Source organism: Lagenorhynchus albirostris, chromosome 2 (assembly GCF_949774975.1).
Source record: "Lagenorhynchus albirostris chromosome 2, mLagAlb1.1, whole genome shotgun sequence".
NCBI classification, from domain to species: Eukaryota; Metazoa; Chordata; class Mammalia; order Artiodactyla; family Delphinidae; genus Lagenorhynchus; species Lagenorhynchus albirostris.
This window is the reverse complement of record NC_083096.1, coordinates 150,956,812-150,982,249: the sequence shown is the minus strand read 5'-3', so window position 1 is coordinate 150,982,249 and position 25,438 is coordinate 150,956,812. Positions and strand designations below refer to the sequence as shown.

Genomic DNA, 25,438 nt, shown 5'->3' with positions numbered 1-25,438 from the left:
GCTCGCGGGCTCTAGAGCGCAGGCTCAGTAGTTGTGGTGCACGGGCTTAGTTGCTCCGCGGCAATGTGGGATCTTCCCGGACCAGGGCTCGAACCCGTGTCCCCTGCATTGGCAGGCGGATTCTTAACCACTGCGCCACCAGGGAAGCCCGAAACCATGCCGTTTGAGCTACATTTAAGGAACCTGGAGATGTTTATTATGGAGAATCAAAGACTCAGAACCATCATCAGATGTTTGATAGCTTCTCCTTTGGCAGAGGTTCAGAGTTTTCCCTGTGTGGCCTCAGGAGGTAAAACCCAAAGTGAGTTAGATATGTTCAAGAGAACAGATTTCAAGAGCAGGCCAAGGTAATATCAACAAGACAGACTCTGGCTCAGTGTGAAGAAATTTCCAACTCTCCCAGCTAAGTGGGGGTGAGCCAAAAAAGCTGAGGGGAATGGCTGTGCAGGACTTCCTCCAGACTCAAAGAAGCAGCACCTTGTTACCACTACTATGTGCATTTATGTGACACTTTTAACTTTACAGTGTGCTTTCACCCATCATTGGGGTAGGTGGTGGTATTTTATAGAGGAGGAAACTAAAATTCAAGCCCAGAGTCTCAGCTATCATATCACATTTTCTTTCCATAATACTGTAATTCTGTCTAAAATCTATTCAAGTTTACACAACTCCCCTTCCCCCGATTCCAGAATTGTAGAAAAGCAGATGATACCAGTAAAGAACATACTAGTGAAAAAAAACTTGGTAAAAACAACTTTCAGGGAGGCAAAGTCCAAACAACAGACTGGGTTAGTTTTTCCATAAAGCAGATGAGGAAGGATGAGAACTCTTGAACAGCAAAAGCCAGATGTTGAAAAAAATGAAAAATTAGGAATCTCTGGTAAGATACTAAGAACATAGCTTGAAATAGAGAAGAGAATACATATAGCTTGCGAGAGCAATTCCCCTCATTCATACATTCATTCAACAAATATTCAAACCCTTAGTGTGTCTTGGCACTGCGCTAGTTACTAGAGACACAACAAAGAACAATACAGACACCCCCTACCTCCCTGGAGCTTCTACACTTCTAGGGGAAACCAACATTAAAAAATACACAAATTCTTCATTATGACTGTGGTGGATGCTATTAAGTAGTCCAGACTGCTTTGTGAATGCCTAGCAGAGATAACAAACAGTGTAGGGAATCATGGAAAGGTTCATTTATTAAACCCAGAGTGGCCAGGATTTTAGTCCTAGAAGATGAAGTGAGCAAGTGTCCCCAACTGTCCTCATGGTGCTCCCTCCTTTAACCCTGGCTCAATATGGGCCAAAACTCCTTTCCTGGATATTTCCTTGCATAACTGAAACAGGCTGGCATTTGAAAAAAAGTCTTCACTAAGCACCAAAGAAGAACAAAAGGAAAAATATGGAGACTAGTGTTAAGATTACCTTACCTTAAGAAAAGTTGTACTGCCTGTGATTCATTTTAAATGCTGTGTTTGCTTTGCTTAGCTTAGAACATATAGTGAATTCACTTATTCAGCAAAATTTTATTGAGCATCCTATTGCCAAGCAATGCACCAGGCTCTGGGGATAGAGTGATAAACAGAAAGGGCTGCTGAACTGGGATATCCTTCCTATTCTGATAATACTGAGCCCAGCCCGTCCTTTTTTAGATAAGAACCTTGGCAAGGATCCAGCATAGTCAACTTGTAGACGAGAGAGGTCACTAATATCATACCCACACCAGTTCAGCCAATCCTGAGGGAGAGGTTGCCTACTGGCATTGAGCACAGTTGCGCTTTCTCTGAGAAAGCCAAAGCCCAATGCAAATGAATATATTTTATGGTGTTTATTGGTGCTCTAATCATACATATGGAAGCCATCAGGCCTTGAATTTCTTATAAGGGTGTTGACAAAATACCAATGAAAAGTTAATATTAAATGTTTTACAGTACAATATGTAAGTATACCCAAGTTAATAGACTAACACTGTGGGAAAGAAATTAGGCAATCTGGCAGAATTTTCGAGATGTTAATCAGGGAGAAGGCCGTCTTTTCTATTTATTTATTTATGGGAGTATCTCCTTTTGAGACCAAGGATCAGAGAAAGAGAGGGCAGGTAATTGCTGCAGTTTCCTTCTTTGCCAGTAGACCCCTTTTGTCTTTTTAGGAGTTTGGCAATAAGAGCGTTCAGTTTGATGGGACCTTTTGAGGGGGGTGGTGGTTAGAAATGATGGGAAATAGCTATATCTGATTTCTCTAGCTAATGGAAATCATCCTACAACTTACTGGTTTCTGATGTTGCCTTAGTCATCCTTGACACCTTGTTTTTTTGGCTTTTCTTTTGGTTACTTTCCTCCCTACTTCAGTTAATCACCAGTTCTTGTCCACTTTTTTTTTTTTTTTTTTGCGGTACGCGGGCCTCTCACTGTTGTGGTCTCTCCCGTTGCGGAGCACAGGCTCCGGACGCGCAGGCCCATCAGCCATGGCTCACGGGCCCAGCCGCTCCTCGGCATGTGGGATCTTCCCGGACCGGGGCACGAACCCGTGTCCCCTGCATCGGCAGGCGGACTCTCAACCACTGCACCACCAGGGAAGCCCCTTGTCCATCTTATTTTAAAGATTCCTTAAAGTACAGTTGAGCTCACTTCACTTGATCACTTGTCTTGAAGGTTAGTTCAACTGACTTTTCCAAGACTCTCTCAGTGAAAGGCAGTGCTGGTTTTGCATTCTAGCACACAACTACTTGTCTCTTCAGGAACAGTCTCAAGCAGTTCACGGAATGGCTACTTTGAGTAGCTCTGGTCTCGGCCATTGTCATCTCCCCTGGTTGTTAGGGGATCTTTCTAAGTCATGTGGTAGCCAGACGGAATTTTTTTTGAATGCAGATATAATAGTACTGCCCTGCTGAAAAAAGAGTTTGGTAGCTTGACCTAACTCTTGGATAAAATCCAAAATCCTAGCCAGGGCCTGCCTCAGGCCAGTGCAGGGAAACAGTACAACAGAGAGTAGTTTTTCCCAAAATGTGATTTTAGATGGTGCAGAGACAAAACACAAAATAATACTAAATCACATCATATTGATGTTTAAATTGTCTTTTTGATTATGTCAGAGCATCCTTTCTATTTATAAACCCCCATCGTGTTCCTTCTTGTAACCACTTTAAATCTTTTCTGCTCTTAAGTCCCCAGTGTGATCCAGTTGTCACACTCAGTAGATGGGTTTTGCAGCTCATCAAACCTGGGTTTGACTTCTGGCCCTATGCCTACGAATTCTGCTAAGAATTCTGCTGAGAAATTAACTTTTTTGGACCTCAGCTTTCTTCTATTAAATGTTTTGTGTGAAGACTGAATGCAGTTACTTAGGTAAAGAGCCTAGTACTGGGCCTGGTAATAACCTGTAATAGTTGACTTCTATTATATTCTTATAAGTGCCATGCACCATGCTGAGTGCTTCACATGCACGGTTTCCCTTCATCTGCAGGACAGCACAATTAGATTGGTATTAGGATTTATCTCCATTTTACAAATGAGGACACTGAGGCTTAAATAGTTTAAGTACCTTTTCCACAATCTCACAGCTAATAAGAGGCTGAATTGGGATTCAAACCCAGGCTGTTTGAGTCTGAAATTCTTGTACTGAACTTTTACAGTGTACAATTGGATGTATTTTAGGTGCTCAATAAATATGAGTTCCTTCCCTCTTCTTCCTTCTTCTCTCATCCATGCCATTTCCTAATATCTGTTTCTATACCTCTTTATGCTTGCCTTCTGAGGAAAAAAGACTTCCTTCATCTTTAGCCATTGCATCTCTGCTCTCCACACTCTTCTCCGACATCAGGCACCCTTCATTATTGCTTTTCCACGACTTTTTCCATCTCTTCTCCATGCATATTTCCCCATTATTGAAAAAGAAAAATCTTCACTTCCTTTCAACATCCCGTTTCTCAACAGGTAGTCACTGACTTCTGCTCACTTCCTCACAGCCTGTCATTTCCCCCTCACTAGGAACACTGGAGGAGAAATTTGCAGTTTGTCTAAACAGGAGGAGAGTAATCTTTTCATGTGAGGCAAGAGTAAGGGGGTAAAGGAATGTTACAGATAAGGGTTAATCTGGAGGAAACATTGGGGGAGTTCAGACCAGTTGACCCTTATTTTCTCTGCGAAACAGTAGGCACATTTATCTGCCGGGATGGCGGGGGTTGAGAGATTGGAAAACCTGAGTGGAATAAGGAAAGGTTACTGACCAGGGAGAAATAAAAGGATTGGTAAAGGCCACTAGAAGTGGCACCACTGGCGAGGTGACAAGTTTCTTTCTGTCAAAGTACAGCTGGTGTGGTGTTTGTGTGGATAAGGAAGAAAGTCAAATTCATCCTGAGTCAAGATTTAGCCGGGCTTGTGTAGTGACAGGTGAGGACACGGGCAAGGGAACTGACACTTGTTAGGACACAGTTGAACCGACTGCCCATGAGGCAGTGGAAGGAAGGAACTAGAGCGTTGACAGCTGAGAAGGGTGTGGGTGGGAGACTGTGACCCACAGAAGCTGGGCTTTGAGATCTTTAGTAGGCTGCCATTCACCCAGTGAAGATCCTTTAGTGCGTGCTGTTGTCAAGGCTTATTAGGAGAAACTGCCAGGCATTATTGCCTGCTCTCTTTTAAGCAATTTGCTAAGCACAGGGACACAAAAATAGAGCAAGACACAATCCCCACCCTCATAGAACTTAGAGTTTATAGGAGAAACTCACATATCCGTTGAAATGTGCAAAGGTCACTTGGTCTACATAGAGGTCTTTATAGGGGGAATGGGAGCCAAGAGTTGAGAATTGAATCCTTGGGAAGCCCTTGCACTGAGGTGGGGGTAAACGTTTCACTTCTGCTGCCTTGCCTCTCACTAATGGATTCTGAGCTCTTTGGACAAGTTACTTGCACCATGATCTATATGTACTAGGAACTAGTGAATTTTTATGGATTTTTTAAATGTCTCTTTGTCCCCAGGTGGAAGAAGCTGGGCAGGTGTTCCTGTTGATGAAAAAGGATTATCGAATATCCCGAAATGTTCGCCTGGCTTGGTTCCTCAATCACCTGCATCAGACTGTGCAGGCCACGCCCCAGGAGATGCTGGTGAGGCCCAGAGACACACAGGATGTGAAGGGCTAGCCCTGAGGATCTGTTTTTTTAGGAGGGTGCTGGAAACACACAGGAGGGGAGACTAACTCTGAGGGGTCTGATTCTAGGAGGGGCAAGTGACTTTGCCCACAAGATGATTCCCCAGGGGAAATCTTGTTTAATTGTTTTTCCAGCTCGGAAGAGTGCTTGGTTGGGTTGCAGAAGGTAGAACCAATGGTGTGTCATTTTGGATATGGAAGTCATGTCCTGGAAAGAAAGGGGTGACTTCCTGACTCTTCCCTTTCCTCCCCGTCCTAATTGGCAGCTTCAGTCTGAGCAGGAGTTGGAAGTCCTCAGTGTCCTGCCTCCTGGATGGCAGCCAGAGGAACCGGTGGTCCCCAGGCCATTCCTCCTTGTACCATCCACCCGGGTCACCTTCCTGGCCTGGCAGTATCGGTTTGTCATTGAGCTGGACCTCAGCCCATCTACTGGCATTGTGGTAAGGGGTTGGTTGAGGGGAGACAGTGGGAAGAAAGGATTGGGTGGGAAGTGAGGAGAAGAGGAGGGGCCTGGGATAAGTGAAGAATGATCTCACAATGATGCCGTTTTGGAAAGGAGACAGGTTTCCTTTACACAACGGAAGGAGTGGGGGGTGTTTGAAGACAGATCCCATTCATCTGTGGCACCGTATTTGGATGCGTGATCAACCTTAAGAGTCCCACTGACCCATGGAAGCTGCTTGTTTCTGCCCTCCGCTCAGGGCTGCCTTTGGTTACCCTTGAGAGACCTTTCTCTGCATTGCCCTCAGGATGATTCCACAGGCGAGATCTTGTTTGATGAAGTTTTCCATGCCCTCTCCCGCTGCCTAGGCGGGCTGCTCCGGCCCTTCCGAGTGCCTGGATCTTGCATCGACTTCCAACCTGAGATCTACGTCACTATCCAGGCCTACTCCTCAATCATTGGCTTGCAGTCCCACCAGGTATTGCATCCTTTCTTCAAGTTTGTATCCTCAGACCTAATTTCGGATAGTCCACTGACCAAGTCCTTATCCTGTCTCCACGGTCCGTGCCCAAAGTCCCCAGCTCTCCTCGAACCTGTTCCTAGTCATCTCTGTGAGTCTCTGTCCTCTTAAGAAGCATCCATTGCTCTGGTCTTACAGGGCCTTCCCATAGCGTTAGGTGAGTTGGCATTGACTGGACAAATGCCCCTCTCATTCCTCCTCTAAGTCTCTGGTCCTGGCTGCTGAATGACTGTTTTCTCTCCCCCGCTCCCTTTAGTTCCATCAGAAGGTTAGCTAATGTCCTAACTCCTTGCACTACCAGCAGGAGAAACAAAGACCCAGAAACATAATTTCTTCCAAGGACAGAGGAGGGTCATTTTTCTCCTAGAGTCCTGTGAACTGGTGGGTGTAACACTGACCACACAGATAATTACAGGGCTTATCCAGCACCCAAGCAGGCCATCAGAAGGCACTCCTTTTTGGAGAATGGCCAAGTCTGTTACTGGAATATCTGTATTGGGCTTAGATAAGCATTGGTCCAGTTTCCCTTCATCTACTCTTAACCACCCTCAACTCACTGGTAGAGGCTTACCCTGAAATTGTCCCTGATGGCTTCATTGTCACCTTAGCTATCAAACTGGCTTTGAGAGAGGGGGATGCAAGGAACAGTATCTGAGGGGCTGAAATATACACAAGGCAATTGGTACATGCCTGGATCCCAGCCCTCTGCCCTGGTTTAAAGTGTTCTCCTAGTGCAGGTGTTAGGACTGTTGGTTGTGGGCTACATCCCCAGACTTTGCAGGTGCTCACAGTCAAGGCGGGAAAAGCTTGGATATTAGGTAATCACTCAACACTTGGTTCACTTTGACAAACACTTACTGAAGCCTGATCTATGCCAGGCCTGGGCTAGGTCCTGGAGACACAGATGAATCAGACCCTGTCCCTGTCCTGATGGGAGGGGTTGAGAGTTAGTTGCGGAGACAGATATTAAAGGGGGTAATTTCAGTTGAATGTGATAAGGGCACTGATAAGTTTTGACTCGTCATATGGGAGCACCCAGCCAAGCCTGGGGCAGCAACAGGAGAGACAAAGAGGCATTTGAACTGAATCTTGAAGGATGAATTGATTGATGTTAACTATTCAAAGAAGAGGAAATGGGCTTTCCAGGCAGAGGGGCCAGCAAAAGCAAAGACACAGAGCTATGAAACTGTGCTCTCAATCACAGGGGTTCTAGGGAACTACATGTTACTCAGTTGGACACAATGAAGTTTGAATGATGGGGGGAGGGTTAGGGGGGTGGTAAAGAGGAGACTGGAGAGATAAGTGGGGGCAGAATTATGAAAGGCCTTGAATGTCATGGCTAAGAACTTGTACTTTATTCTGTAGGGGAGTTTAGTGTGGTGGTGAAGAGCACTGGATCTGGAATAACAGTGCCTTATGTGCTTCCTGGCTATACCACTTACTGGCTGTGTGCTCTTATGCAAGTTACTTAACCTCTCTGTGCATCTGGGTCTTTTCTCCACAATGGGGATGTCAACAGTACCAGTGTTGCATGGTGATTGAATTAATACATGTCAAGCATTTAAAACGGTGCCTGCCACATAGAAAACATGCAAATGTTAGCTTTTAAAACTATTAGCCATGGGTAGAGAACCACTGGAGGTTTGGAATGTCAGTGACAGGATCAGATGCGAACACTAGGAAGATCACACTTGTTTGTGGCCAGTGAGAAAGATGGATGGGGGAAAAATTCTGGATTGGGGAGAACAGGCAGAAGAGTATTGCAGCATGGGAGAGGAGATAAGTCCTGAACAAGGACAGCAGCTGTGGAGAAGACAAGGAGTGAGACCTTAGGTAAGCCTCCAGGGCCACTTGCCACTAAGTCAGCTAAGAAGTCAGACAGCTTCCTCACTTGTCTCTGTAGCTCCCTCAAGATGCCTCCTGCTGTTTTTCAAAACAAACAAAACAAACAAACAAAAAGTCACGTTTATAATACATGCCCAGTGAAGGAGATTTGAAAAATACGTAAAATATAAAAAACTCACAAAACTCACTCATAATAAACCACCCAGAAATAATTACTATTGACATGTTGTGGACTGTGTTTCTTCTCTTTGAGTCTGTGTTTACTTCCCTCGCCACCACCCCTCCATCCAGAGAGAGGAGAAACATCAGGCTCATTCTAAACACACAGTTCTACATCCTGCTTTTTTAACGTGTGATACGGGCATTTTTCCGTGTCACTAAATATTTTTGAAAACACAATTTTTAATGACCACTTGTCTTCATATTTTATCATATTTTGTCGTTATATATTTAGCCAAACCTTTACTGTTGGACCCTTAGGTTGACCCAGTTTTCACTCTTCTAAACAATACAGCTCTGAGCATCTTTCTCACCTTTTCACAGCCCCAGTTCCCACTATTCCTCTGATTCTGTTTCTCTTCTCACAGTCAGGTCTTTAGTGGTCCAGAGTCCCGCTCTGCCCTCTTCTGGCTGTCCCCACCCACTCACCCAGTTCTGAATAGAGAGAAGTAGCTGTTGCACGGGAGGGCAGGGGTTGGGGAGAAGTGGGCAGGGGTTGGGGAGAAGTGGGCAGGTTGTAGGAGTCTGATGGGGGCAGGGAGAGAGGAGAGATCCCGAGGGCCACCACAGGGACCACCAGGCCTTTATAAAATTTTTAGGATGGGGGCACTTATTTATGTCGAGAGTAGAAGGAAGGAAACCCCGTGGAGAGAGAATGAAGCTATTAGATAAAAGATCCAAGAGTAGATGGAGCGATTAGCTTTAGGGAGAAAAAGGAGGAAGAGGAATCTTTTCTTCTGAGCCTGAAAGGAAGAACTAGAACACATAGATATAAACGTCTAGCAAACACTGAGGACATTTTCGATGGGTTGGAGAGTAGTACACCCTCAGGGTTAGGGTGAGTGGGTAGTTCCTGTTGACTTGTTTCCTTTCTCTGTGAAGAGGGGGGTGGGAATTATCTGCTGAGGGTAAAAGGAAGGAAGGAGCATTCACTGGGGGAATAAGATTTTGAGCTTAAAAAAGAGAAAAGGTCCAGAACAGCTTCTGTGTGCAGTGCTTAGAAATCAGCAAGAATACGAAAGTATGAGTCAATGAGAAAGGCTTTGCCTGGCCAGATAGGGCAGCTTATAGACAATGTTCCGGAGGCCGAGGTGGAGGAAACTGGAAGATCTTCTGGTACCTCCACGCCTGGGGAAGCCCAGTGTGGAGAATAAATAGGGAGACCAGAGGGGTACTGCCCAGTGTCCCCCTGACCTTCATGGCTTGCTCTTTCCATCGTGCTTCTCAGGTGCTGGTCCAGGGCTGCCTTTTGGACCCTTCCCAGCGGGAGATGTTCCTGCAACAGGTGTATGAGCAGCTCTGTCTCTTTGAGGATAAGGTGGCCACCATGCTGCAGCAGCAGTATGATCCCCAGAGCCAGGTATGTGGGAGAGAAAGTGGGTAGAGGCCACTTAGAAAGAGGAGCTGTTAAGGGACAGAGAGGAGAGAGGAAGGACAAGCCAAATATTATAGAGGGAAAAGACAGCAGAAAAAAAGGGCTAAAAGCCGGGGACAGAGGGAGCCAAGGAAAGAAGTGCTAGTGAGTGCACACAACAGGTTTCCTGTTGAAGAGCGCTCGGATACACTCCGCAAGACACACGTTCTTGCTGGGAGAAAACGTGAAGGCAATTTGCTTGTGTTTTTTCAGTCTTGCATCTTCTGCCCCAGTGGCTCTGAGAAGGTGATCATGGGTGACTTTGATCTCTAGTATTTTGTACAATCAGTGATAAAGCTGCTTGGGCTCACTACAGTGCACTTTCTCATTCCTTTTGATATCCTAGAAGTAGCCAGGCAGATAGCAGTTCTATATGTCTGAAGACTTAATCTGATTGATGTGTAAGACATTTCATAATGGCGATGGGAAAAATATGGAAAAGGGGCCTTATTGGCAAAAGGTGGGGAAGCCCTGCTGCAGTGCAGTGTGGTGCTTCATCTGGTGCTGGACTCCCTGCCCATCTGAGGGTCAGTATCCAAGCACACACTAGGGGAGGGAGCATAGTCAGGACTTGGCCGCACAGTAGGGGAATTGGGGTCCTCACAGGATTAGGCCCGTCTGGCCTGGGCAATGCTGGGCTATAAATTCTGGTTTTGCTGTGGAGGGGGCAGCAGTGCCATCTGTCCCATTCTATCTTTTCTGTAACTTGAACCAGGCAGAGGACCAGTCCCCAGACTCAGGGGAGCCCCCGGGCCGGAAAGTGGGAGTCTCCATGGTGACAGCTGATCTTGGACTGGTCAGTATGATCCGTCAGGGCATCTTGGCACTGCAGTTGCTGCCGTCCAACTCTAGTGCAGGTCAGTAGAAGGGATGTCGGTGGGATTGGGGAAAAGGGGGAATACAGGAAGGGAAGGGGGCATTATCAGCAAAGATAGAAGTTCCAGGGGATCAGTGGGCCCCAGGGAAGAGTGTCTATTTCCTTGTTTGTAAAAGGTAAGTGTTTATTAGTGTATATCTCAAGTACCCCCTGCTCTGACAACCGTCATGGACCCTAGTGGGAAGGAGTAGAGCACCAAGGTCGTCACTTAGGAGGAAGTTGGGATCCAGCCCTCAAGAGGAAGAAACGGGAGGGAAGGAGAGAAGGAAAGGTGCTGGAGGATTATAAAACACATTGGTTGGTGGACACTGACGCCCCGTCCATCAGATGCCTCCCCGTGACTTTGATCAGGCCAGGGTCCCCAGGTCTGAGTCTGATGCTTCCTGCTCCAGGTATCATTGTGATCACAGATGGGGTGACCAGTGTCCCTGATGTTGCTGTGTGTGAGACGTTGCTGAACCAGCTTCGCAGTGGCACTGTGGCTTGCTCCTTTGTGCAGGTGAGGACTTTCTGGGAAGGAGGAGAGGGAAGTGTCGTATATCACAAGGTGGGCTGTGGCTGGTTACTTTCTTGCAGGCAATGATTTCCCAGGTAAAGCCAATGACATAGTTCTGGAGGGTGGGGGGGACATCATGTCTAGAACAGGGTAGGTACTGTGGTGGGAGACGACTCTCATCTTTGTCCTCTTTCCTTAGGATGTGAGAGACAGCAGGTTATAGGAAGAAGAATGCAGAATTTGCAGTCCGGCAGTCAGTTCCAGTCCCACCTCTCTTATTAGATTAATTATTACTGTTTTGGTTGCAAGGGTCAGAAAACCCAGCTCAAACTGGCTTAAGCAGAGGAGGGAGTAGGTATATTCAGGGACCTGCAGCCAGTTTGGATTGACAGACTATAGGATAGGAGGCAGAGAGCTGTGGGAAACAAGGCTGGAGGGTAGGCATAGGCCACGCATGGAACTCTGCTTCTGCTGTGTTAGGCGTTCCAGCATAATTCTGCGGGTGATACAGATATATGGAAGGAAAACCACTAGCTGGGTTTATGTTTTATAAAGGCCACTCGTGTTGCTGGGGGAAGGGCAGGAGAGAAGGCAGGGAGGCTGTTAATTGCAGTGGTCAGGTAAGAGAGGATCAGGGTTTAAACTGGGGGGATTCAGGGTAAGAGAGAAGGGGATAGGATTGAGGAAATGAAGCGGTAGAGTCAACATAACTTGGGATCAGCAGAATGTAAGGGGTGAGCAAGAGAGAGGGGCTAAGGATGTCTCCAGGTTTCTGACTTCACTGATGACTGTGTATCTGGCAGAGCAAACAGAGAGCAGCAGTTGGGGTGGAGTGAGGACAGGATGGTGAATCCAGGTGTTGTGAATGTTGTGTTTGAGGTGCCTGTGGGTCAACAGGGTAGCTGTACAGCATCACCTCTGGAGTTAGGCATGCCTGGCCGGCATCCTGGCTTCAGTTACTGGCTGTGTGACATGGGGCACATCACTGTCGCTTCTTGGTTGGATTCATTTGTAAATGGGTGAGATGATGCGTTTAAAGGGCTTAACATAATGCATAATTATGTAATAAATGACTGCTGTTCATAGCAGCTAGCAGTTGGATATGCAGATCGGATACTCAAGAGACAGCACTAGCTGAGAGATAGCAAGTTAGGATTTGGCAGCCGACACATGGTGTTTGAGAAGGGAGGAGGGTCCCCAAAGAACCTGGGGGCCGCCAGTGTTCAAAGATCTTTCATAGGAAGAGGGCCCAGCAAAGAATGAAGGGAAATCATCAGACAAGAACCAGGAGCTCTGGTGTCAAAAATTTCAGAGTTTGGAGGAAAAAAGGAGAATTTAACAGCATGAGATGCAGCAGAGGGATCATGTAAAATGAGGAATGAAAAGTGCCCTTTGGGAGATCAGCTTGGTGCTTTGTGACCACCTAGAGAGGCGGGATAGGGAGGGTGGGAGGGAGACTCAAGAGGGAGGAGATATGGGGATATATGTAAATGTATAGCTGATTCACTATGTTATAAAGCAGAAACTAACACACCATTGTAAAGCAATTATACTCCAATAAAGATGTTAAAAAAAAAAAAAAAGAAAAGTGCCCTTCGGGTTTGGCAGTTAGGAGGTGGTTATGGGGCTTTTTTGCAGGCCATTTCAGTGAAGAGGCGGCGCGGGAAATGATTGCAGTGGATTGAAGAGTGGAGAGAAGAGAAGGAAGGAGAGAAAAGTGTTGACACGCAGAATTTGGTTGTTCAGATCAAGTTGGGAGCGAGAGAGAGAATGGCAGCCAGAGGGGAGTAGAGGGTGGAAGGAGAGGGGTGTTCTGCTTTGTTTTGTTTTTTAAGCTAGAGACTTCAGCGTGTTTCCAAGGAGCTGTGGTGAAGCAGAGTTTGAAAATAAGGGAAAGGAGAGGAAGCCGGATGGAGTAGAGTCCCTAAATTGACAGGAGGGCATTGGCTCAAGAAACAGATGGAGGGGCTCTTTAGGAGCAGGAGAGTGTCCCTTCTTCTTTGAGACTGGATAGAAGTGAAGATGTAGATAAATTCTGCCAAGGGGGCCTCTGATTTCTCTCCAAAGTAGAAGGTGAGGATGTGTACTGGAGGGAGGGAGGGAGGGAGGGAGGGAGGGAGGGAGGCAGAGCCAGGAAGGACGAGCGGCACTGAGGACGGCCCTGAAGGACTAGCTGGGTTGGGTGTCGTATGTTTTGATGTGGTGCCAACCTACACAGCTATGCAGGGTTTTTTTCCATTTGGGATTCACTGAGATCTCATTTGGGATCTGGGTATAGAACCTGTGATCCTAGTTGGGGTTTTCAGGTGGAAGCAGAGAAAAGGTGAAGGCAGCCAGGGAGTTGAGAATGATGCATAAGAAGTTGCTTGACCACGGGGTCCAGGCTGGGTTGAGAAAGGAGGGCCAGGAGGACGTGGATAGATTTGAAAAGAGTAGAGGTTCAAGGCCTGGGAGCCTTAAGGAAGTCAAAGAGCAGCAAGAGGAGGATGGAAGGAACCTAAAAATGGGACAAAGTTGGGTGTAATCAGTCGGATGTGGCAATTGAATTCGCAAAGAGGAAGTAGTTCCAGGTGAAGCCCAGGGCTAATGTGTAGTCAGCGGGACGCGGGCTTTCTCTAGTTGCGACTAGCGGGGGCTATTCTTTGTTGTGGTGCACGGACTTTGTATTGTGGTGGCTTCTCTTGTTGCGGAGCATGGACTCTAGGCCTGTGGGCTTCAGTAGTTGTGGCGCACGGGCTCAGTAGTTGTGGCTCACGGGCTCTAGAGTGCAAGCTCAGTAGTTGTGGCGCAGGGCTTAGCTGCTCCATGGCATGTGGGATCTTCCCGGACCAGGGATCGAACCCATGTCCCTTGCATTGGCAGGCAGATTCTCAACCACTGCGCCACCAGGGAAGTCCCCTGACTAGTAAACATTTTAAGCTTTGTGGGCCATGTGGTTGTCACAACTCCTCAGCTGTGCTCTTATAGCCTGAAAGGAGGCACAGGCGATAAGAAAATGAATGGGCATGGATGTGTTCCAATAAAACTTTATTTATTTTACTTATTTTATTTATTTATCTTTTTGGCTGCGTTGAGTCTTTGCTGCTGCATGCGGGCTTTCTCTAGTTGTGGCGAGCAGGGGCTACTCTTCATTGCGGTGCGCGGGCTTCTCATTGAGGTGACTTCTCTTGTTGCAGAGCACGGGCTCTAGGGCGTGTGGACTTCCATAGTTGTGGCATGCAGGCTCAGCAGTTGTGGCTTGCGGGCTCTAGAGTACAGGCTCAATAGTTGTGGCGCACGGGATTAGTTGCTCTGTGGCATGTGGGATCTTTCCGGACCAGGGCTCGAACCCATGTCCCCTGCGTTGGCAGGCAGATTCTTAACCACTGCACCACCAGGGAAGTCCCAATAAAACTTTATTTACAAAAATAGATGATAGGCTAGATTTGACCACAGGTTATATGTTGTTTGCCAATCTCCAATCTTTAGGCTTTGTGCTCAAAATATTGTCCACAGTCCAGCAGCCTTGGCATCACCAGGGAGCTTGTTAGAAATGCAAAATCTCAGGCCCCACCCCAGACCTGCTGCATTTTAACAAAATCCCCAGGTGTTTTGTGTGCACCCTAAAGTCTGAGAAGCACTTTGTTAGACACTGTAGTCTTGAGATGATGACAGGAATCCAATGAACCAGTGGCCAAAATCTTCAGTGAATGGGGGCCAGCTGGTATTTGATGTGGAGCAAGAGGGGTGTGGCTAGATGGCATGGGCTTCAGACAAAAGGGCTCAGGGAAGGAAAGCTGCAGAGCAGTGGTCTGTCTTGGGAGAACACGGGCCCACTTCCCACTGTGTGGGTCAGGGATGGGAGCAGCCACCCAGCCCGGGGGCTCTTTTGGAGCTAGGTCTCTAATTGCTCACTTCTTCAGGTAGGAGGAGTTTATTCTTATGACTGTAGTTTTGGCCATGTGCCCAATGTGGAACTGATGAAGTTCATCGCGATGGCAACATTTGGCTCCTACCTGTCCACTTGTCCTGAGCCCGAGCCAGGCAACCTGGGTCTGACTGTCTACCACCGGGCGTTTCTCCTCTACTCCTTCCTGCGCAGTGGGGAAGCCCTGAACCCTGAATATTACTGCGGTGAGTGGAGACTGGGGCAGGTGTGGGAACGGGGGAATATAATGTGGACCTAGAGATGATGCAGGAATCCATCTAGGGCTTGGGTCCCCGGGGCACTAGCAGTATAACTGGGGCTGATGGTTTTGGCACTGTTCTCTCGTGACTCAGTGTAGCCTCTGCTCCTGTGCCTCTGTCAAGCTAACAGATAAAACACTTTCCCCTTCCCCATCCTCACTGGTCTTCTAGGCTCTCAGCACCGCCTGTTTAATGAGCACCTGGTCTCCGCAAGTAGCAATCCTGCCTTGGCCCTGCGCCGGAAGAAGCACACTGAGAAGGAGGTGCTGGCTGACTTGGTCAGCACCGTGTCTGTGCGGCTTCGAGAGGGCTACAGCGTCCGAGAGGTCACACTGGCCAAAGGTAAGCGTTTAGGTCCTGCTGTATCCCACAGGTCTGAACAAAGCAGAAGACACACACGTACCGTGCATGAGAGGGTGTCTCAGTGACAGATTCTGCCTGTCATTTGAGACAAGTGGGTTCTGAGTGGCCTTCAGGGCTTAGTTCTCATAGCGTTCAGCTTCCAATTCCGTCTCCTTTGGCCCCAGGTGAGCCAGCTGAGGATGGTGTGGTGTCCGGAACTTAGCTTTGTTTTCAGATCACTCCTACAAACTTCAGTTGTGTCAGTTGGCAGGCTCTGGGCCTGCATTCTGTGGAACCACGCTTGGAACCTTTGGCCAGGCTAGAGTTTCATGTGGTAGGTGGGGTTTCAGATAGGACTCAGTACCAGGCCTGGAGTCCCATGCCCTCCTGCCCTAACCAGCTCTCCTTCTTCCCCTGAAGGAGGGTCCCAGCTGGAGGTGAAACTGGTGTTGCTGTGGAAACACAACATGCGCATTGAATATGTGGCTGTGGCACCCTGGCCCCTGGAGCCTGAGGGCCCTCGAGGCACCCGGGTGGAAGTGACAATGGAAGGTGGCTATGACATCCTGCACGATGTGTCCTGTGCACTAAGGCAACCCATTCGCTCGCTGTATCGGACCCACGTTATCCGGCGGTTCTGGAACACGCTGCAGAGGTGAGTGAGGTCACCGCTCAGTGAGGGGTGCCCCATTTGTTGTGTGGAGGGACAGATGTGTGAAACTGGGGGCTAGAGAGGGTCACCCCGAGCACTAGGCTTGTGTCCAGGGCCCCCTGTGCCCTTGGGGCTCCCCTCCTCTGACTCACCGGAGTCCGATGAGGCTCAGGGTTGGCACTTGTTCTGCAGCATTAATCAGACGGACCAGATGCTAGCCCACCTTCAGTCCTTCTCCTCAGTCCCGGAACATTTCACGCTTCCCGACAGCACCAAGAGCGGAGTGCCTCTCTTCTACATCCCGCCCGGCTCCACCACCCCGGTGAGGGGCCCCAACGCTCACTCTCCCCATCTTGTGCCCACCCAGACTTGGATTGGCACTGCATCTAGAGCCCAGAACCACGTTCGAATCTAAGGCCCCCAAACCAGGACCCTGAGCTTTCGCCTTGAGAGCTCCCTCCCTCCTTCCACGCCCCCGGGGGAAGGAAGGGTCTATAGAGAGAGGCTGTCCTCAGCAGACCGCGGGTGTCAGAGGTAAAGACTTGCAGAATGCCTAGGTGGTTGTCTCCCAGACGACTGCGAGCCCCCTTGCAGTCGTCTCCATGTGGCATACTCTGGCCGCACCCAGCACCTTCAGCCAACCACCGTGAACTATGCACTTCCTGAAGACCATGGCTCCCTTTGTCCTGTGCTTTCTCCACACTCAGCCCCGGCTGTCAGCCTAGCACTGACAAGCAGGGGGCTTATGCTAGCAAATAATGGCCTCATCCTGGGGTCCTGCCATCACTCAGCGGCTTTCCTCCAAAGTCAGTGGTGGAAGTTCCATCCTTTGCCTGGATTCAGCTTTAAAGGGCTACACAGCCTGTCCCTGGGTTCGTTCATCCTAATCCAGCCTTCGTATTGGAGGCCATTTTTGCCTCTGTCCCAGGCTGGGCCATGGGTTCCTTTAGCCTTACACCAGTGCCACCTCTGACCCCCTGAGCCCCACGGCTCTGTTTGCTGCGTGGAGGTTATTCATGCATGCTCCTATAGGGCTGTGCTTCCTGTCCCCAGGTGCTCTCCCTTCAGCACAGTGGTTCCGACTCCTCCCACGCCCAGTTCGCTGCCTACTGGAAGCCAGTGCTGTCCATGGATGCTAACTCATGGCAGCGTTGGCTGCACATGCATCGCCTAGTGCTAATCCTGGAACATGACACGTGGGTATCCGCCATAGTTGGGCCATCGTTGGGGCGGAGGGGCTGGGGTGAGGGGACGGGGAGGGATGGAGAAGGGAAGCAGCAGATGAGCCCATACCGACCTTGGCCAAGAAAACTCCGAGCCGTCCTAGCCCTCCTGCTCATGAGCCTTCAGATCCTCAGACAGGTCCTAGTAGAGAGAGAGGTAGCAGTTTGTTCTTCTGCCCCATGACTGGGGCTGGGAGGGCTGCCCTCTCTCCACACCCTCTTCCCAGGCCAATCCCCAAGCACCTACACACCCCGGGCAGCAATGGCCGCTACAGCACCGTGCAGTGCAGGATCTCACACTCCTCGCTGACCTCCCTGCTCCGTGACTGGAGCAGCTTCGTGCTAGTCGAGGGCTACTCCTATGTGAAGCTGCTCTCCAGGTGGGCAAAGTGATGTCCCCTCACTCCTCCCCCTCCCCCTCTTCCCACGTCTCTTCCTCTCACCCCAAACCCTCTCCCTCCTACCTCCTAAACCCATCTTCTCCCAGCCAAGGGCTGCTCACGGACTCCCTCCCGTTTCTCCCCAGTGCCCCAGACCAGCCCCCCTCCTCCTTCTACATGGTCCGCATCATTTCCAAGGCCCCGTGCATGGTGCTCCGCCTGGGTTTCCCCATTGGCACACCAGCACAGGCTCGGCACAAGGTGAGCTGGACCCTGACTCACTCCCAGACCAAGGAGCCCTGGAATGTTGACTAGCTCGTTCTCCCCAGACTCCCCAGGGCCAGGGCCAGTAGAGGGAGGAGCCCCCAGACCAAGTAAGGCTTGGGGTACAAGGTTTTCTCACCTTGTCTGTGGGCCCCTTCTCCACATCTGTAGGAGACGGGAGTAGGAGGGTCCGATCACATTTTTCCCTCAGATTGTGTCGGATTTGCGGGAAGAAATCCTGCGCCTACGTTTCCCCCACCGGGTGCAAAGCAAGGAGCCAACTCCCAAGGTGAAACGAAAAGGGCTGGGGGGCACCGGTGGGGGCAACTCTCCCTCCAAGTCCCCCCCGCTGCTGGGGCCACAGCAGGCCCTGTCTGATCGGCCCTGCCTTGTGGTCCTGCATAAGCCACTGGACAAGCTGCTCATCAGGTTGGTAAAGAGAGTGGGGCCAGGGCCAGGAGCACGTGGGGGGCTGCGGCTAAGCTGGGTATGAGTAGAGATCAGCTGGGAATTGCCCCCGTTGCTCAGGTACGAGAAGCTACCGCTGGACTACCGGGCACCCTTCTTGCTGACACTGGAGCCACCAGGGCCACTGCCCTTGGTGTCGGGCCGCTCGGCCTCTTCTAGCCTGGCGTCGCTATCCCGCTACCTCTACCATCAGCGCTGGCTCTGGAGCATCCCATCGGGACTGGCCCCCGCACTGCCGCTCAGCGCCATCGCCCAGCTCCTCTCCATCCTCACTGAGTATGTCACCAAGCCTGCTGGGCAACTTGGGGCAGAGTCTAGTGTAGACTCTGGGTTTGGAAGCTGGCAGAAAGCCTAAGCCAGATCCTGCCCCATCTCAGCCCCAGTTTCTGCTGTGGCCGCTGCTATGCAGAGGATCCAGCAAAGAGCAGTGTGGGCTGCTGCCCTCCCCACCACGACTCCCCCGACTCAGTTTATTTTGGCCTCTGGCCCTAACTGCACCTGCCACCCCTGAGGGACCAGTCGTTTGGGCAGGGCCACCAGCCGACAAGTCTGCCTGGATGGCTTTTGGAAAGTGGGTATGTAAGTGGCGTGGGAAGCAGGGGCTGTACACTGAGTGTCTCTCCCCATCTCGTCCTGTCCCCACCCCCACTCTTGTGGGCCTTCAGGGTCCGGCTCTCGGAAGGGTTCCACTTTGCCTGCAGCGGGGAAGGAATCATCAACATGGTCCTGGAGCTTCCAATTCAGGTATGTGCTGTCCCTCACGACCCCTCCCACCAAGGTCCATCATCATCCCAGGGATACTCACCTCTGAGCTGGGTTGGGACCACTGGAAACGCTGCCTCACAGGGACCCTGTGGCCAGAGGACCCAAGGCCTGAGGCCAGTCCCAGGACAGTGTGGCGAGGGGACTAAAGTGCTGAGGGTCAGAGCTGGGCCAGGCCAGATCTCTGCCTGGGCCGGGGCAGGGCCAAGCTCTCCCATCCTGTCCCAGAATGAGCCCCCGGGGCAGGCTGCAGTCGAAGAGAGGCACACGTGCGTCGTCCAGTACATCCTCTTCCCCCCGCACTCTACCTCCACCAAGGACAGGTGAGGCCCAGCCCCTCTCTGAGCCGCCTTGCTCCACGTTCCCCCTTCTTCCTACTGTCCCCTGAAGTTCTGTCTCCCAGTGCTGAGAGTTGGGGTGGGAGATACTGTCTCCAGATGCTTTACTGGGCAGACGCAGGTCTGGAAAGACCACGTGTGAATTGTGGCTGTCCCGTGTGCCCTGGCCTTCCCGCCCTCCGTGGACCAACTCCCAACCAGGTGGTGGTGGGTTGGACTCTCCTTTCTTCCGGGCTCAGAGCCCTTCCTCCTTTAGCTTCTCAACAGATGATGACAATGATGTGGAGGTGGAGGCCCTGGAGGGAGACTCGGAGCTCAACCTGGTCACCGAGGTGTGGGTGGAGCCGCAGTATGGGCGAGTGGGGCCCGGCCCCGAGAGCTGGAGGCACCTCCAGGACTTGGCATACTCGGAGATCCCTCGAGCTGTGAGTGGCCTCAGGAGTACCCCACCACTTTCCAGGTTGGGTGCATCCCCTTGGGAGCAGCACAGCTCGGCGGCTTCCTGGTCCCCCTGAGTCTCCGTGTTCTGAATGTCCGTGACTGAGGGCTTCCTTGAGAGCTGGAGGCTGGGGTCCTCTTGGCCAGGAGGGGCTGACCCCGGCCCTCTGCTCTTCCTCCTCTAGCTCCACCCTCGGGATGCTGCCTGCATAGGCTCCATGCTGAGCTTTGAGTACTTGATACAGCTGTGCCAGAGCAAGGAGTGGGGCCCCCTGGCCCCGGAGCCGAGGGTCTCTGATGGTCAGTGGGGGGCCCGGCGAGGAGCAGGGGAGCGGGCGGGGAGGAGGCAGCCACAGGCGGGGACTGTGGGCCTCACCGCGCTCTGGTCTTCCTTCCCTCCCTCCCAGGCTTGGACCAGGGGGGGGACACCTGTGTCCACGAGATCCCTTTCCGTTTTGACCTAGTGGGACTGTTGCGGCAGTGCCAGCAGATCCAGATGCTCTTCCTTCTGCTTTCCAGAGGTGGGTGGGCCTTGTACCCAGAGGGCCGGCCAGCCAGGGGGTGTTAGAATACAGAGGGCAGATGAGTCTGCGAATGAGCGGAAGAGTGAGGGGGCAGGAGGGGGCTGGGAGGCTGCAGGAGGGGCCGGGCTGGTTGGGGCTGAGCCGGGGACGCCGGGCAGCAGGAGACCCTTGGTGCTGAGCAGAGTGTGTGTCGGGCAGAGCCAGAGGGCGCCCCTCTCGCCGAGGGGCCCTGTCCCGCCAACGACATGGTGCTGTGCCTGCTGCACAGCTGCCTGGGGCAGGAGCTGAGTGACCGGGAGATCCCGCTGCCCGCCGCCGACCAGGCCGCCTTCCCGCGTGAGGTGCTGCGGAGGAGCTGCCACGGTCCACGTGAGCCCCCGCCTCGTTCCCGGCACCGGACTTCGGCCCAGCCGCTTTCCCCCACCCCACAGGGTGCCTTCTGTCTGGGTCTTGGCCTCCCCTCCCTTCACCTCAGAGCCCTGCTCTCTCCCACCCCTCTCCACCCGCATTGTAGGTCCAGAGGGGCCACCGGTGGGGGACTGTGGGATCCTGAAGGATGAAGCAGGCGGCAGCGCCCAGGCCAGCGGAGACTCAGTTCTTCCCACCCGGGTCAGCACTGGTGCATCTCCTTGAGCCCTTTGTCATAGTGACCTCCTGCCGTCCCCACATATTCACACCCCAGCTTTCCATCACTGGGGATACTAAGTGCCCCCCTCCACTGACAGGATGCCATCATTCCCCTTGGTCCCCGATCTTGCAAGCTATCCCTGAGGATGGACTCTCGGGCGGAGGAAGAGAGCGGGCATTGGATGGTCCCTTATAGATGGCTCTAAGTTTGTTTCTCTCTTACAGAGTCTAGGCCCTTCTGAAACTCTCGGGCCTGTCAACTCTGCCCAGCCCCCTCAGTGGCGCTGCTATGCAAGGCTTGTGACCCCCCAGCATGTGTTTCTGACTTTCCTCCCTGCGACCTTCTCAGGTACCAACCGCGGACCTCTCTCACTGACCCCCTCAGATACAAGCCCTGGAGCTCCCTCCACAGCCCAGCAGGCGGCTCTGAGTTATGTCTTGCTTTTCCTCTTCAGATGTCCAGCATCTGGCTGCCTATGGCCTGGAGGGACCCTCTCAAGAGGAAACAAAGTCTAAGTTCGAGGACTGGAGTGGGGCTCCCAGCCTGAAAGATCAGGGAGGAACCGGGGTCAGGGCAACAAAGTCCCAGGTCCCCATCCTCAGTGTCACCCCAGCCAGCGGTAAGGCTGCTGACTCTTAAGTCAGTTAAGCAGCAGCGGAAATGAGAACAGATAAGAGGGCTCAAAGCCATGTGCCACCTCTTGCCCACAGACAGTGCCCAGAATCCAGGAGAGCTGAGCCCACCCTTTCATCAGGACTTACCAGCTTACACTGGGCGCCAGGCTTCACAGACAGAGGGTGCAGATGGGCCCCGGACGCGGTGTCCTGTCTACATCTATAGCTGTTCCCTGGAAGCGCTGAGGGAGCAGATGGTGGGTGTGCAGCCCCCTCAGGCGCCCCGAGACCTCGTCTTCCGGTGAGTGCCCTCAGTGTTGACCTAGGTCCTCTCCCAACTCCCAGCCAACCGTGGCCCCCAGCTGTGGCTCAGATACATACTCAGGGGTACGGGCAGACAGGTTGATGGTCAGTGGCAGGAGCTCAGCTTCTGAGCCATGTCCTGCCCGTTTCGTGCTGGACTTCCTCAGCACATCAGTTGAGCTTGCCGGGCCGTGGATACATTTGGTAGGGACCCAGGGATGATCCACTGGAAGGTTGGGGATGGTGAGTCTGAGGTGTCACCAGGGGAGCTGGCCAAGCCGTCTCTTTCCTCCTGTTGCTAGGACTCAGCTCCTCGACCAGCCTTCCCTCTCCTCAGCCTGGATGGAGCCCAGGCACAAGGAGGCAGCTACGCACTGTGCCTTGCTGCAGGAGCATGCACAGCGATGCTACGTCCGTGGTGAGTGTGACGCCGTGGCAGGGAGGAGCCCACTTTGCAGCATTACAGGCATGGGGACTGGAGAGGCCCTTGCAGAGCTTGACCCTCGTGGCCCCTTCCACTTCCACTAGGGCTGTTCCGGAGCTTGCAGCAAGCACAGAGCGTGACCTCGCAGGACATGCTGATAGCAGTGGACGCCTGTGAGGAGCTACTACAGGAAGTAGACATCACCCCTTTTCTGCTCGCACTGTGTGGCCACACTCGGGGTTTGCCTCATGCACCCCCAAGCCCCGGTCCTCTCAGCCCTGGGCCCTTCAGCAGCAGTGTGGAGGAGGGCCCCGAGCCTCGGGAACGAGCTGTCTTGGCTTCTGAGTCCAGGTTGGGATGGTCCTTGAATGACATATAAGGGAGCACACAGACAAGCCCCTATAAGCAGGGGCCTTCTGACCTGGGGGGAGTGGCTGGGCACGGTAGTCCCCAGCCGTGCTTTGTCCTGGCTTCCCACCCCTCCTGCCCAGGCTTCTTTCTCCCATTTGGCACCCACGGCGGTCTTCCTCTCCTACTCTCCTTGTTCTCCTGGCTCTCCTGTTCTGGTGTGGAGTGTTGAGCTACATTAGGGGTGGGGAGTTGTCAGTGGCCATCAGTGAAAGTAGAAGTTTGTTCTGAGGACATTCACATAATAGTAATAATTCCCCAAACTGTGAGTTTCATAGAGGCAAAAACTGTTGAAGGGAGGGAGAGAGGCATGCAGACAGACAGCTATGTGTCTGGTGTCTGCAGTGGATCAGCACTGGGGAAGCAGAAGGAGCGGAAGGATGAGTGCACTGGTGATGCCCAGATCGAAGTCCAGCCCAGTTCTCTCTCCGGAGGTCTAGATCCCACACCTTTCATGCCTCCTAAATGAGTGCACTTTCTTCCCACCAACCCTTGCTTCTCCGCCTGTGTCCCTCCTCCACGGTGAAAGATCTCTCCCTCCACCCACTGGTCCAAGTCAGAAAACTGGGAGTCAGCCTTACTCATTCCTCTGTTTCACAGCAATGTCCAGCCACTAAGAAATGTGGAGGTTAGAGCCAAGACGGGTGGGTTGGTTCTCCCGGCCTCTTCCCGCCCGTGTCGTGTGCTAATAAGCACCCTTCCTAGAGGCAAAGACAGACAGGTGTGTGCTGCTCCCACTCGGGAAGCAGGCTCATTTAGGCCTTGATGGTTCCTAACACTTCACTGTCCCTCACCCCACCCTGACCACTCAGCATAGAGACCGAGGACCTAAGCGAGCCTGAGTTTCAGAGCACCCGTGTCCCTGGCCATCCAGACCCTGGCCTGGAGATATCTCTGACAGACGTCTGCCAGCTCAGAGGAGAGGCGCATGATGCCCTTCATAGCCTCATCCAGGTGAGGGTAGAGAGGGCAGAGTCCTGCCTGCACAGGGGCGCAGTGGTCCCTCCTGGGTTGGGGGTGTATAGGTGTCTGTTCTAGGGTGGGAGCAGTGTCCTGCCGGGCAGTGACTGACATCGTATCCTCCTTCTAACCCCCAAACAGGAGAAGTTCCTGGAGATCAGTGGTCTCTACTTCCGCACAGTGCCCTCCAATCCCCACTACTTCTTCTATTGCCCTCCATCGAGCAGGCGTGAGGTGAGTGGCTTTCTCCCTTACCTCGCTCCTACCCCCAACCTGTAGCCCCAGAGGCCCCGCTTGACCCACCCGGATCCTCTTAACTCTCGGTTCCCTGAGGCCCTGCCTTGGATCATACTGTCTCTTTCTTTTGCCCAGGATGAGGGCCCCCGGGACGCAGGAGACAGAAAAGTCAGTGACTTGGAGTTTTCAGAGGCTGAGCTCATGGGAGAAGAAGGTATATAGGCAAGCGGGTAGAGGTGGAAAGACTGCTTCAAGCCAGGATTCGGGGGCCTTTGCTGCCAACCTATCCACATGACGTGTATCTCTAGGAGACACGTCTGCCTGCTGTGTGGTCACCGAGAGTGACCCAGAGCTGGAGGTGGAATACCTCGAGAGCCGTGAACCAGACCTGGGGCCTGCTGGGCTGGACTCCGCCTCATTGTCAGACGCAGATACCGTGAACCCTGATGAAGACTCCTTCAGCATCCTGGGGGGCGACTCACCCACGGGGCCCGAGAGCCTGGCACATGACCTGCCACCACTCTTCCTGCACCTCACATGCTCTGTGCGGCTACGCGGCCAGCACAGCTCAGTACCCGTGTGCAGCCTGCCCACCTGCCTGGGTGAGTTTGGGGTGCCTAGGGGAGGGCCACTGGTCAGATGCAGCCTGTCTGCCTGCCTGGGGAGAGAGCCTACGGGTGTAACTCTTTAGCCCTGGAGACTTGGAAGCTGTGTTCATCCCAGGGCTGCAGTAACCCCTGACTTTCCCCCTCTCCCAGGCCAGGTGCTTTCTAGTCTGGAAGGCCCCCCCATTGGAGGCCGAGTTCCTCTGCGGGACCTCAGTGTCACTCTGGACGTCTTTGTGCTGACCTTGCCCCTGGAAGTGGAGCTCCCCCCGACCTCAGACCCTCAGCACCACCGGTGGGACAGCAAGTTTGGTGGGGGGTATCTGGGGTCTTGTTGGAGTAGCGGGACCATTAAGGAATCTGTGGGCACCTGGGGACTAAGGGTTCCTTAAGGATTCCAAGAAAGGAATGCTGAGGAGGCCCTAGGAGGATAATAGCTGCTGACCTTTGACCTTTGCTCCTACCCTGTTTCAGGTCAACATCTGAGAGCAGTACGTCCTTCCCACGATCCCCAGGGCAACCGTCCGATGATGGCCTGGGGCCCCCACTGCCACCTCCAGGAGAAGACAGGTACTTCCTTATGCTCCCTCTCTGAGTTCCTTGTTCCCTGTTGGTTTTGTTTTCTGGAAACCAGTATCTAAACCTTTCTTCCAATTAGGCACCCAGGACTATCTAATTTGGCCACACCCCACAGACTGGCTATTGAGACCACCATGAGTGAGGTGAGGGCCTTCCCAAC

General features: G+C 52.2%; 1 protein-coding gene across 7 annotated transcripts in view; it reads left to right on the top strand.

Annotated features, from left to right (window-relative positions):
* Positions 1 to 25,438, top strand: part of SZT2 (SZT2 subunit of KICSTOR complex) — a 51,215-nt gene that overhangs the window by 5,274 nt on the left and 20,503 nt on the right. For 5 of the 7 annotated variants that reach the window (XR_009538956.1, XM_060140302.1, XM_060140301.1 and 2 more), the window contains exons 2-35: positions 4,980 to 5,105; positions 5,416 to 5,589; positions 5,899 to 6,069; positions 9,404 to 9,535; positions 10,305 to 10,446; positions 10,859 to 10,965; positions 14,865 to 15,075; positions 15,301 to 15,471; positions 15,892 to 16,126; positions 16,316 to 16,445; positions 17,177 to 17,319; positions 17,574 to 17,726; positions 17,873 to 17,987; positions 18,202 to 18,419; positions 18,519 to 18,734; positions 19,124 to 19,202; positions 19,449 to 19,543; positions 19,815 to 19,983; positions 20,182 to 20,296; positions 20,404 to 20,517; positions 20,719 to 20,889; positions 21,035 to 21,129; positions 21,373 to 21,496; positions 21,603 to 21,767; positions 21,859 to 22,063; positions 22,368 to 22,483; positions 22,594 to 22,840; positions 23,710 to 23,851; positions 23,999 to 24,091; positions 24,230 to 24,308; positions 24,403 to 24,696; positions 24,853 to 24,994; positions 25,174 to 25,269; positions 25,358 to 25,421. Coding sequence is in view for 6 of the 7 variants with exons in the window: in XM_060140302.1 (XP_059996285.1) it covers positions 4,980 to 5,105; positions 5,416 to 5,589; positions 5,899 to 6,069; positions 9,404 to 9,535; positions 10,305 to 10,446; positions 10,859 to 10,965; positions 14,865 to 15,075; positions 15,301 to 15,471; positions 15,892 to 16,126; positions 16,316 to 16,445; positions 17,177 to 17,319; positions 17,574 to 17,726; positions 17,873 to 17,987; positions 18,202 to 18,419; positions 18,519 to 18,734; positions 19,124 to 19,202; positions 19,449 to 19,543; positions 19,815 to 19,983; positions 20,182 to 20,296; positions 20,404 to 20,517; positions 20,719 to 20,889; positions 21,035 to 21,129; positions 21,373 to 21,496; positions 21,603 to 21,767; positions 21,859 to 22,063; positions 22,368 to 22,483; positions 22,594 to 22,840; positions 23,710 to 23,851; positions 23,999 to 24,091; positions 24,230 to 24,308; positions 24,403 to 24,696; positions 24,853 to 24,994; positions 25,174 to 25,269; positions 25,358 to 25,421 (5,049 nt within the window). In the remaining variant the exon portion in view is untranslated. Of the gene's footprint in view, positions 1 to 4,979; positions 5,106 to 5,415; positions 5,590 to 5,898; positions 6,070 to 9,403; positions 9,536 to 10,304; positions 10,447 to 10,858; positions 10,966 to 14,864; positions 15,076 to 15,300; positions 15,472 to 15,695; positions 15,806 to 15,891; positions 16,127 to 16,315; positions 16,446 to 17,176; positions 17,320 to 17,573; positions 17,727 to 17,872; positions 17,988 to 18,201; positions 18,420 to 18,518; positions 18,735 to 19,123; positions 19,203 to 19,448; positions 19,544 to 19,814; positions 19,984 to 20,181; positions 20,297 to 20,403; positions 20,518 to 20,718; positions 20,890 to 21,034; positions 21,130 to 21,372; positions 21,497 to 21,602; positions 21,768 to 21,858; positions 22,064 to 22,367; positions 22,484 to 22,593; positions 22,841 to 23,709; positions 23,852 to 23,998; positions 24,092 to 24,229; positions 24,309 to 24,402; positions 24,697 to 24,852; positions 24,995 to 25,173; positions 25,270 to 25,357; positions 25,422 to 25,438 lie in introns of those variants that run through there. The other 2 variants (XM_060140303.1, XM_060140306.1) reach the window with 2 other exon arrangements.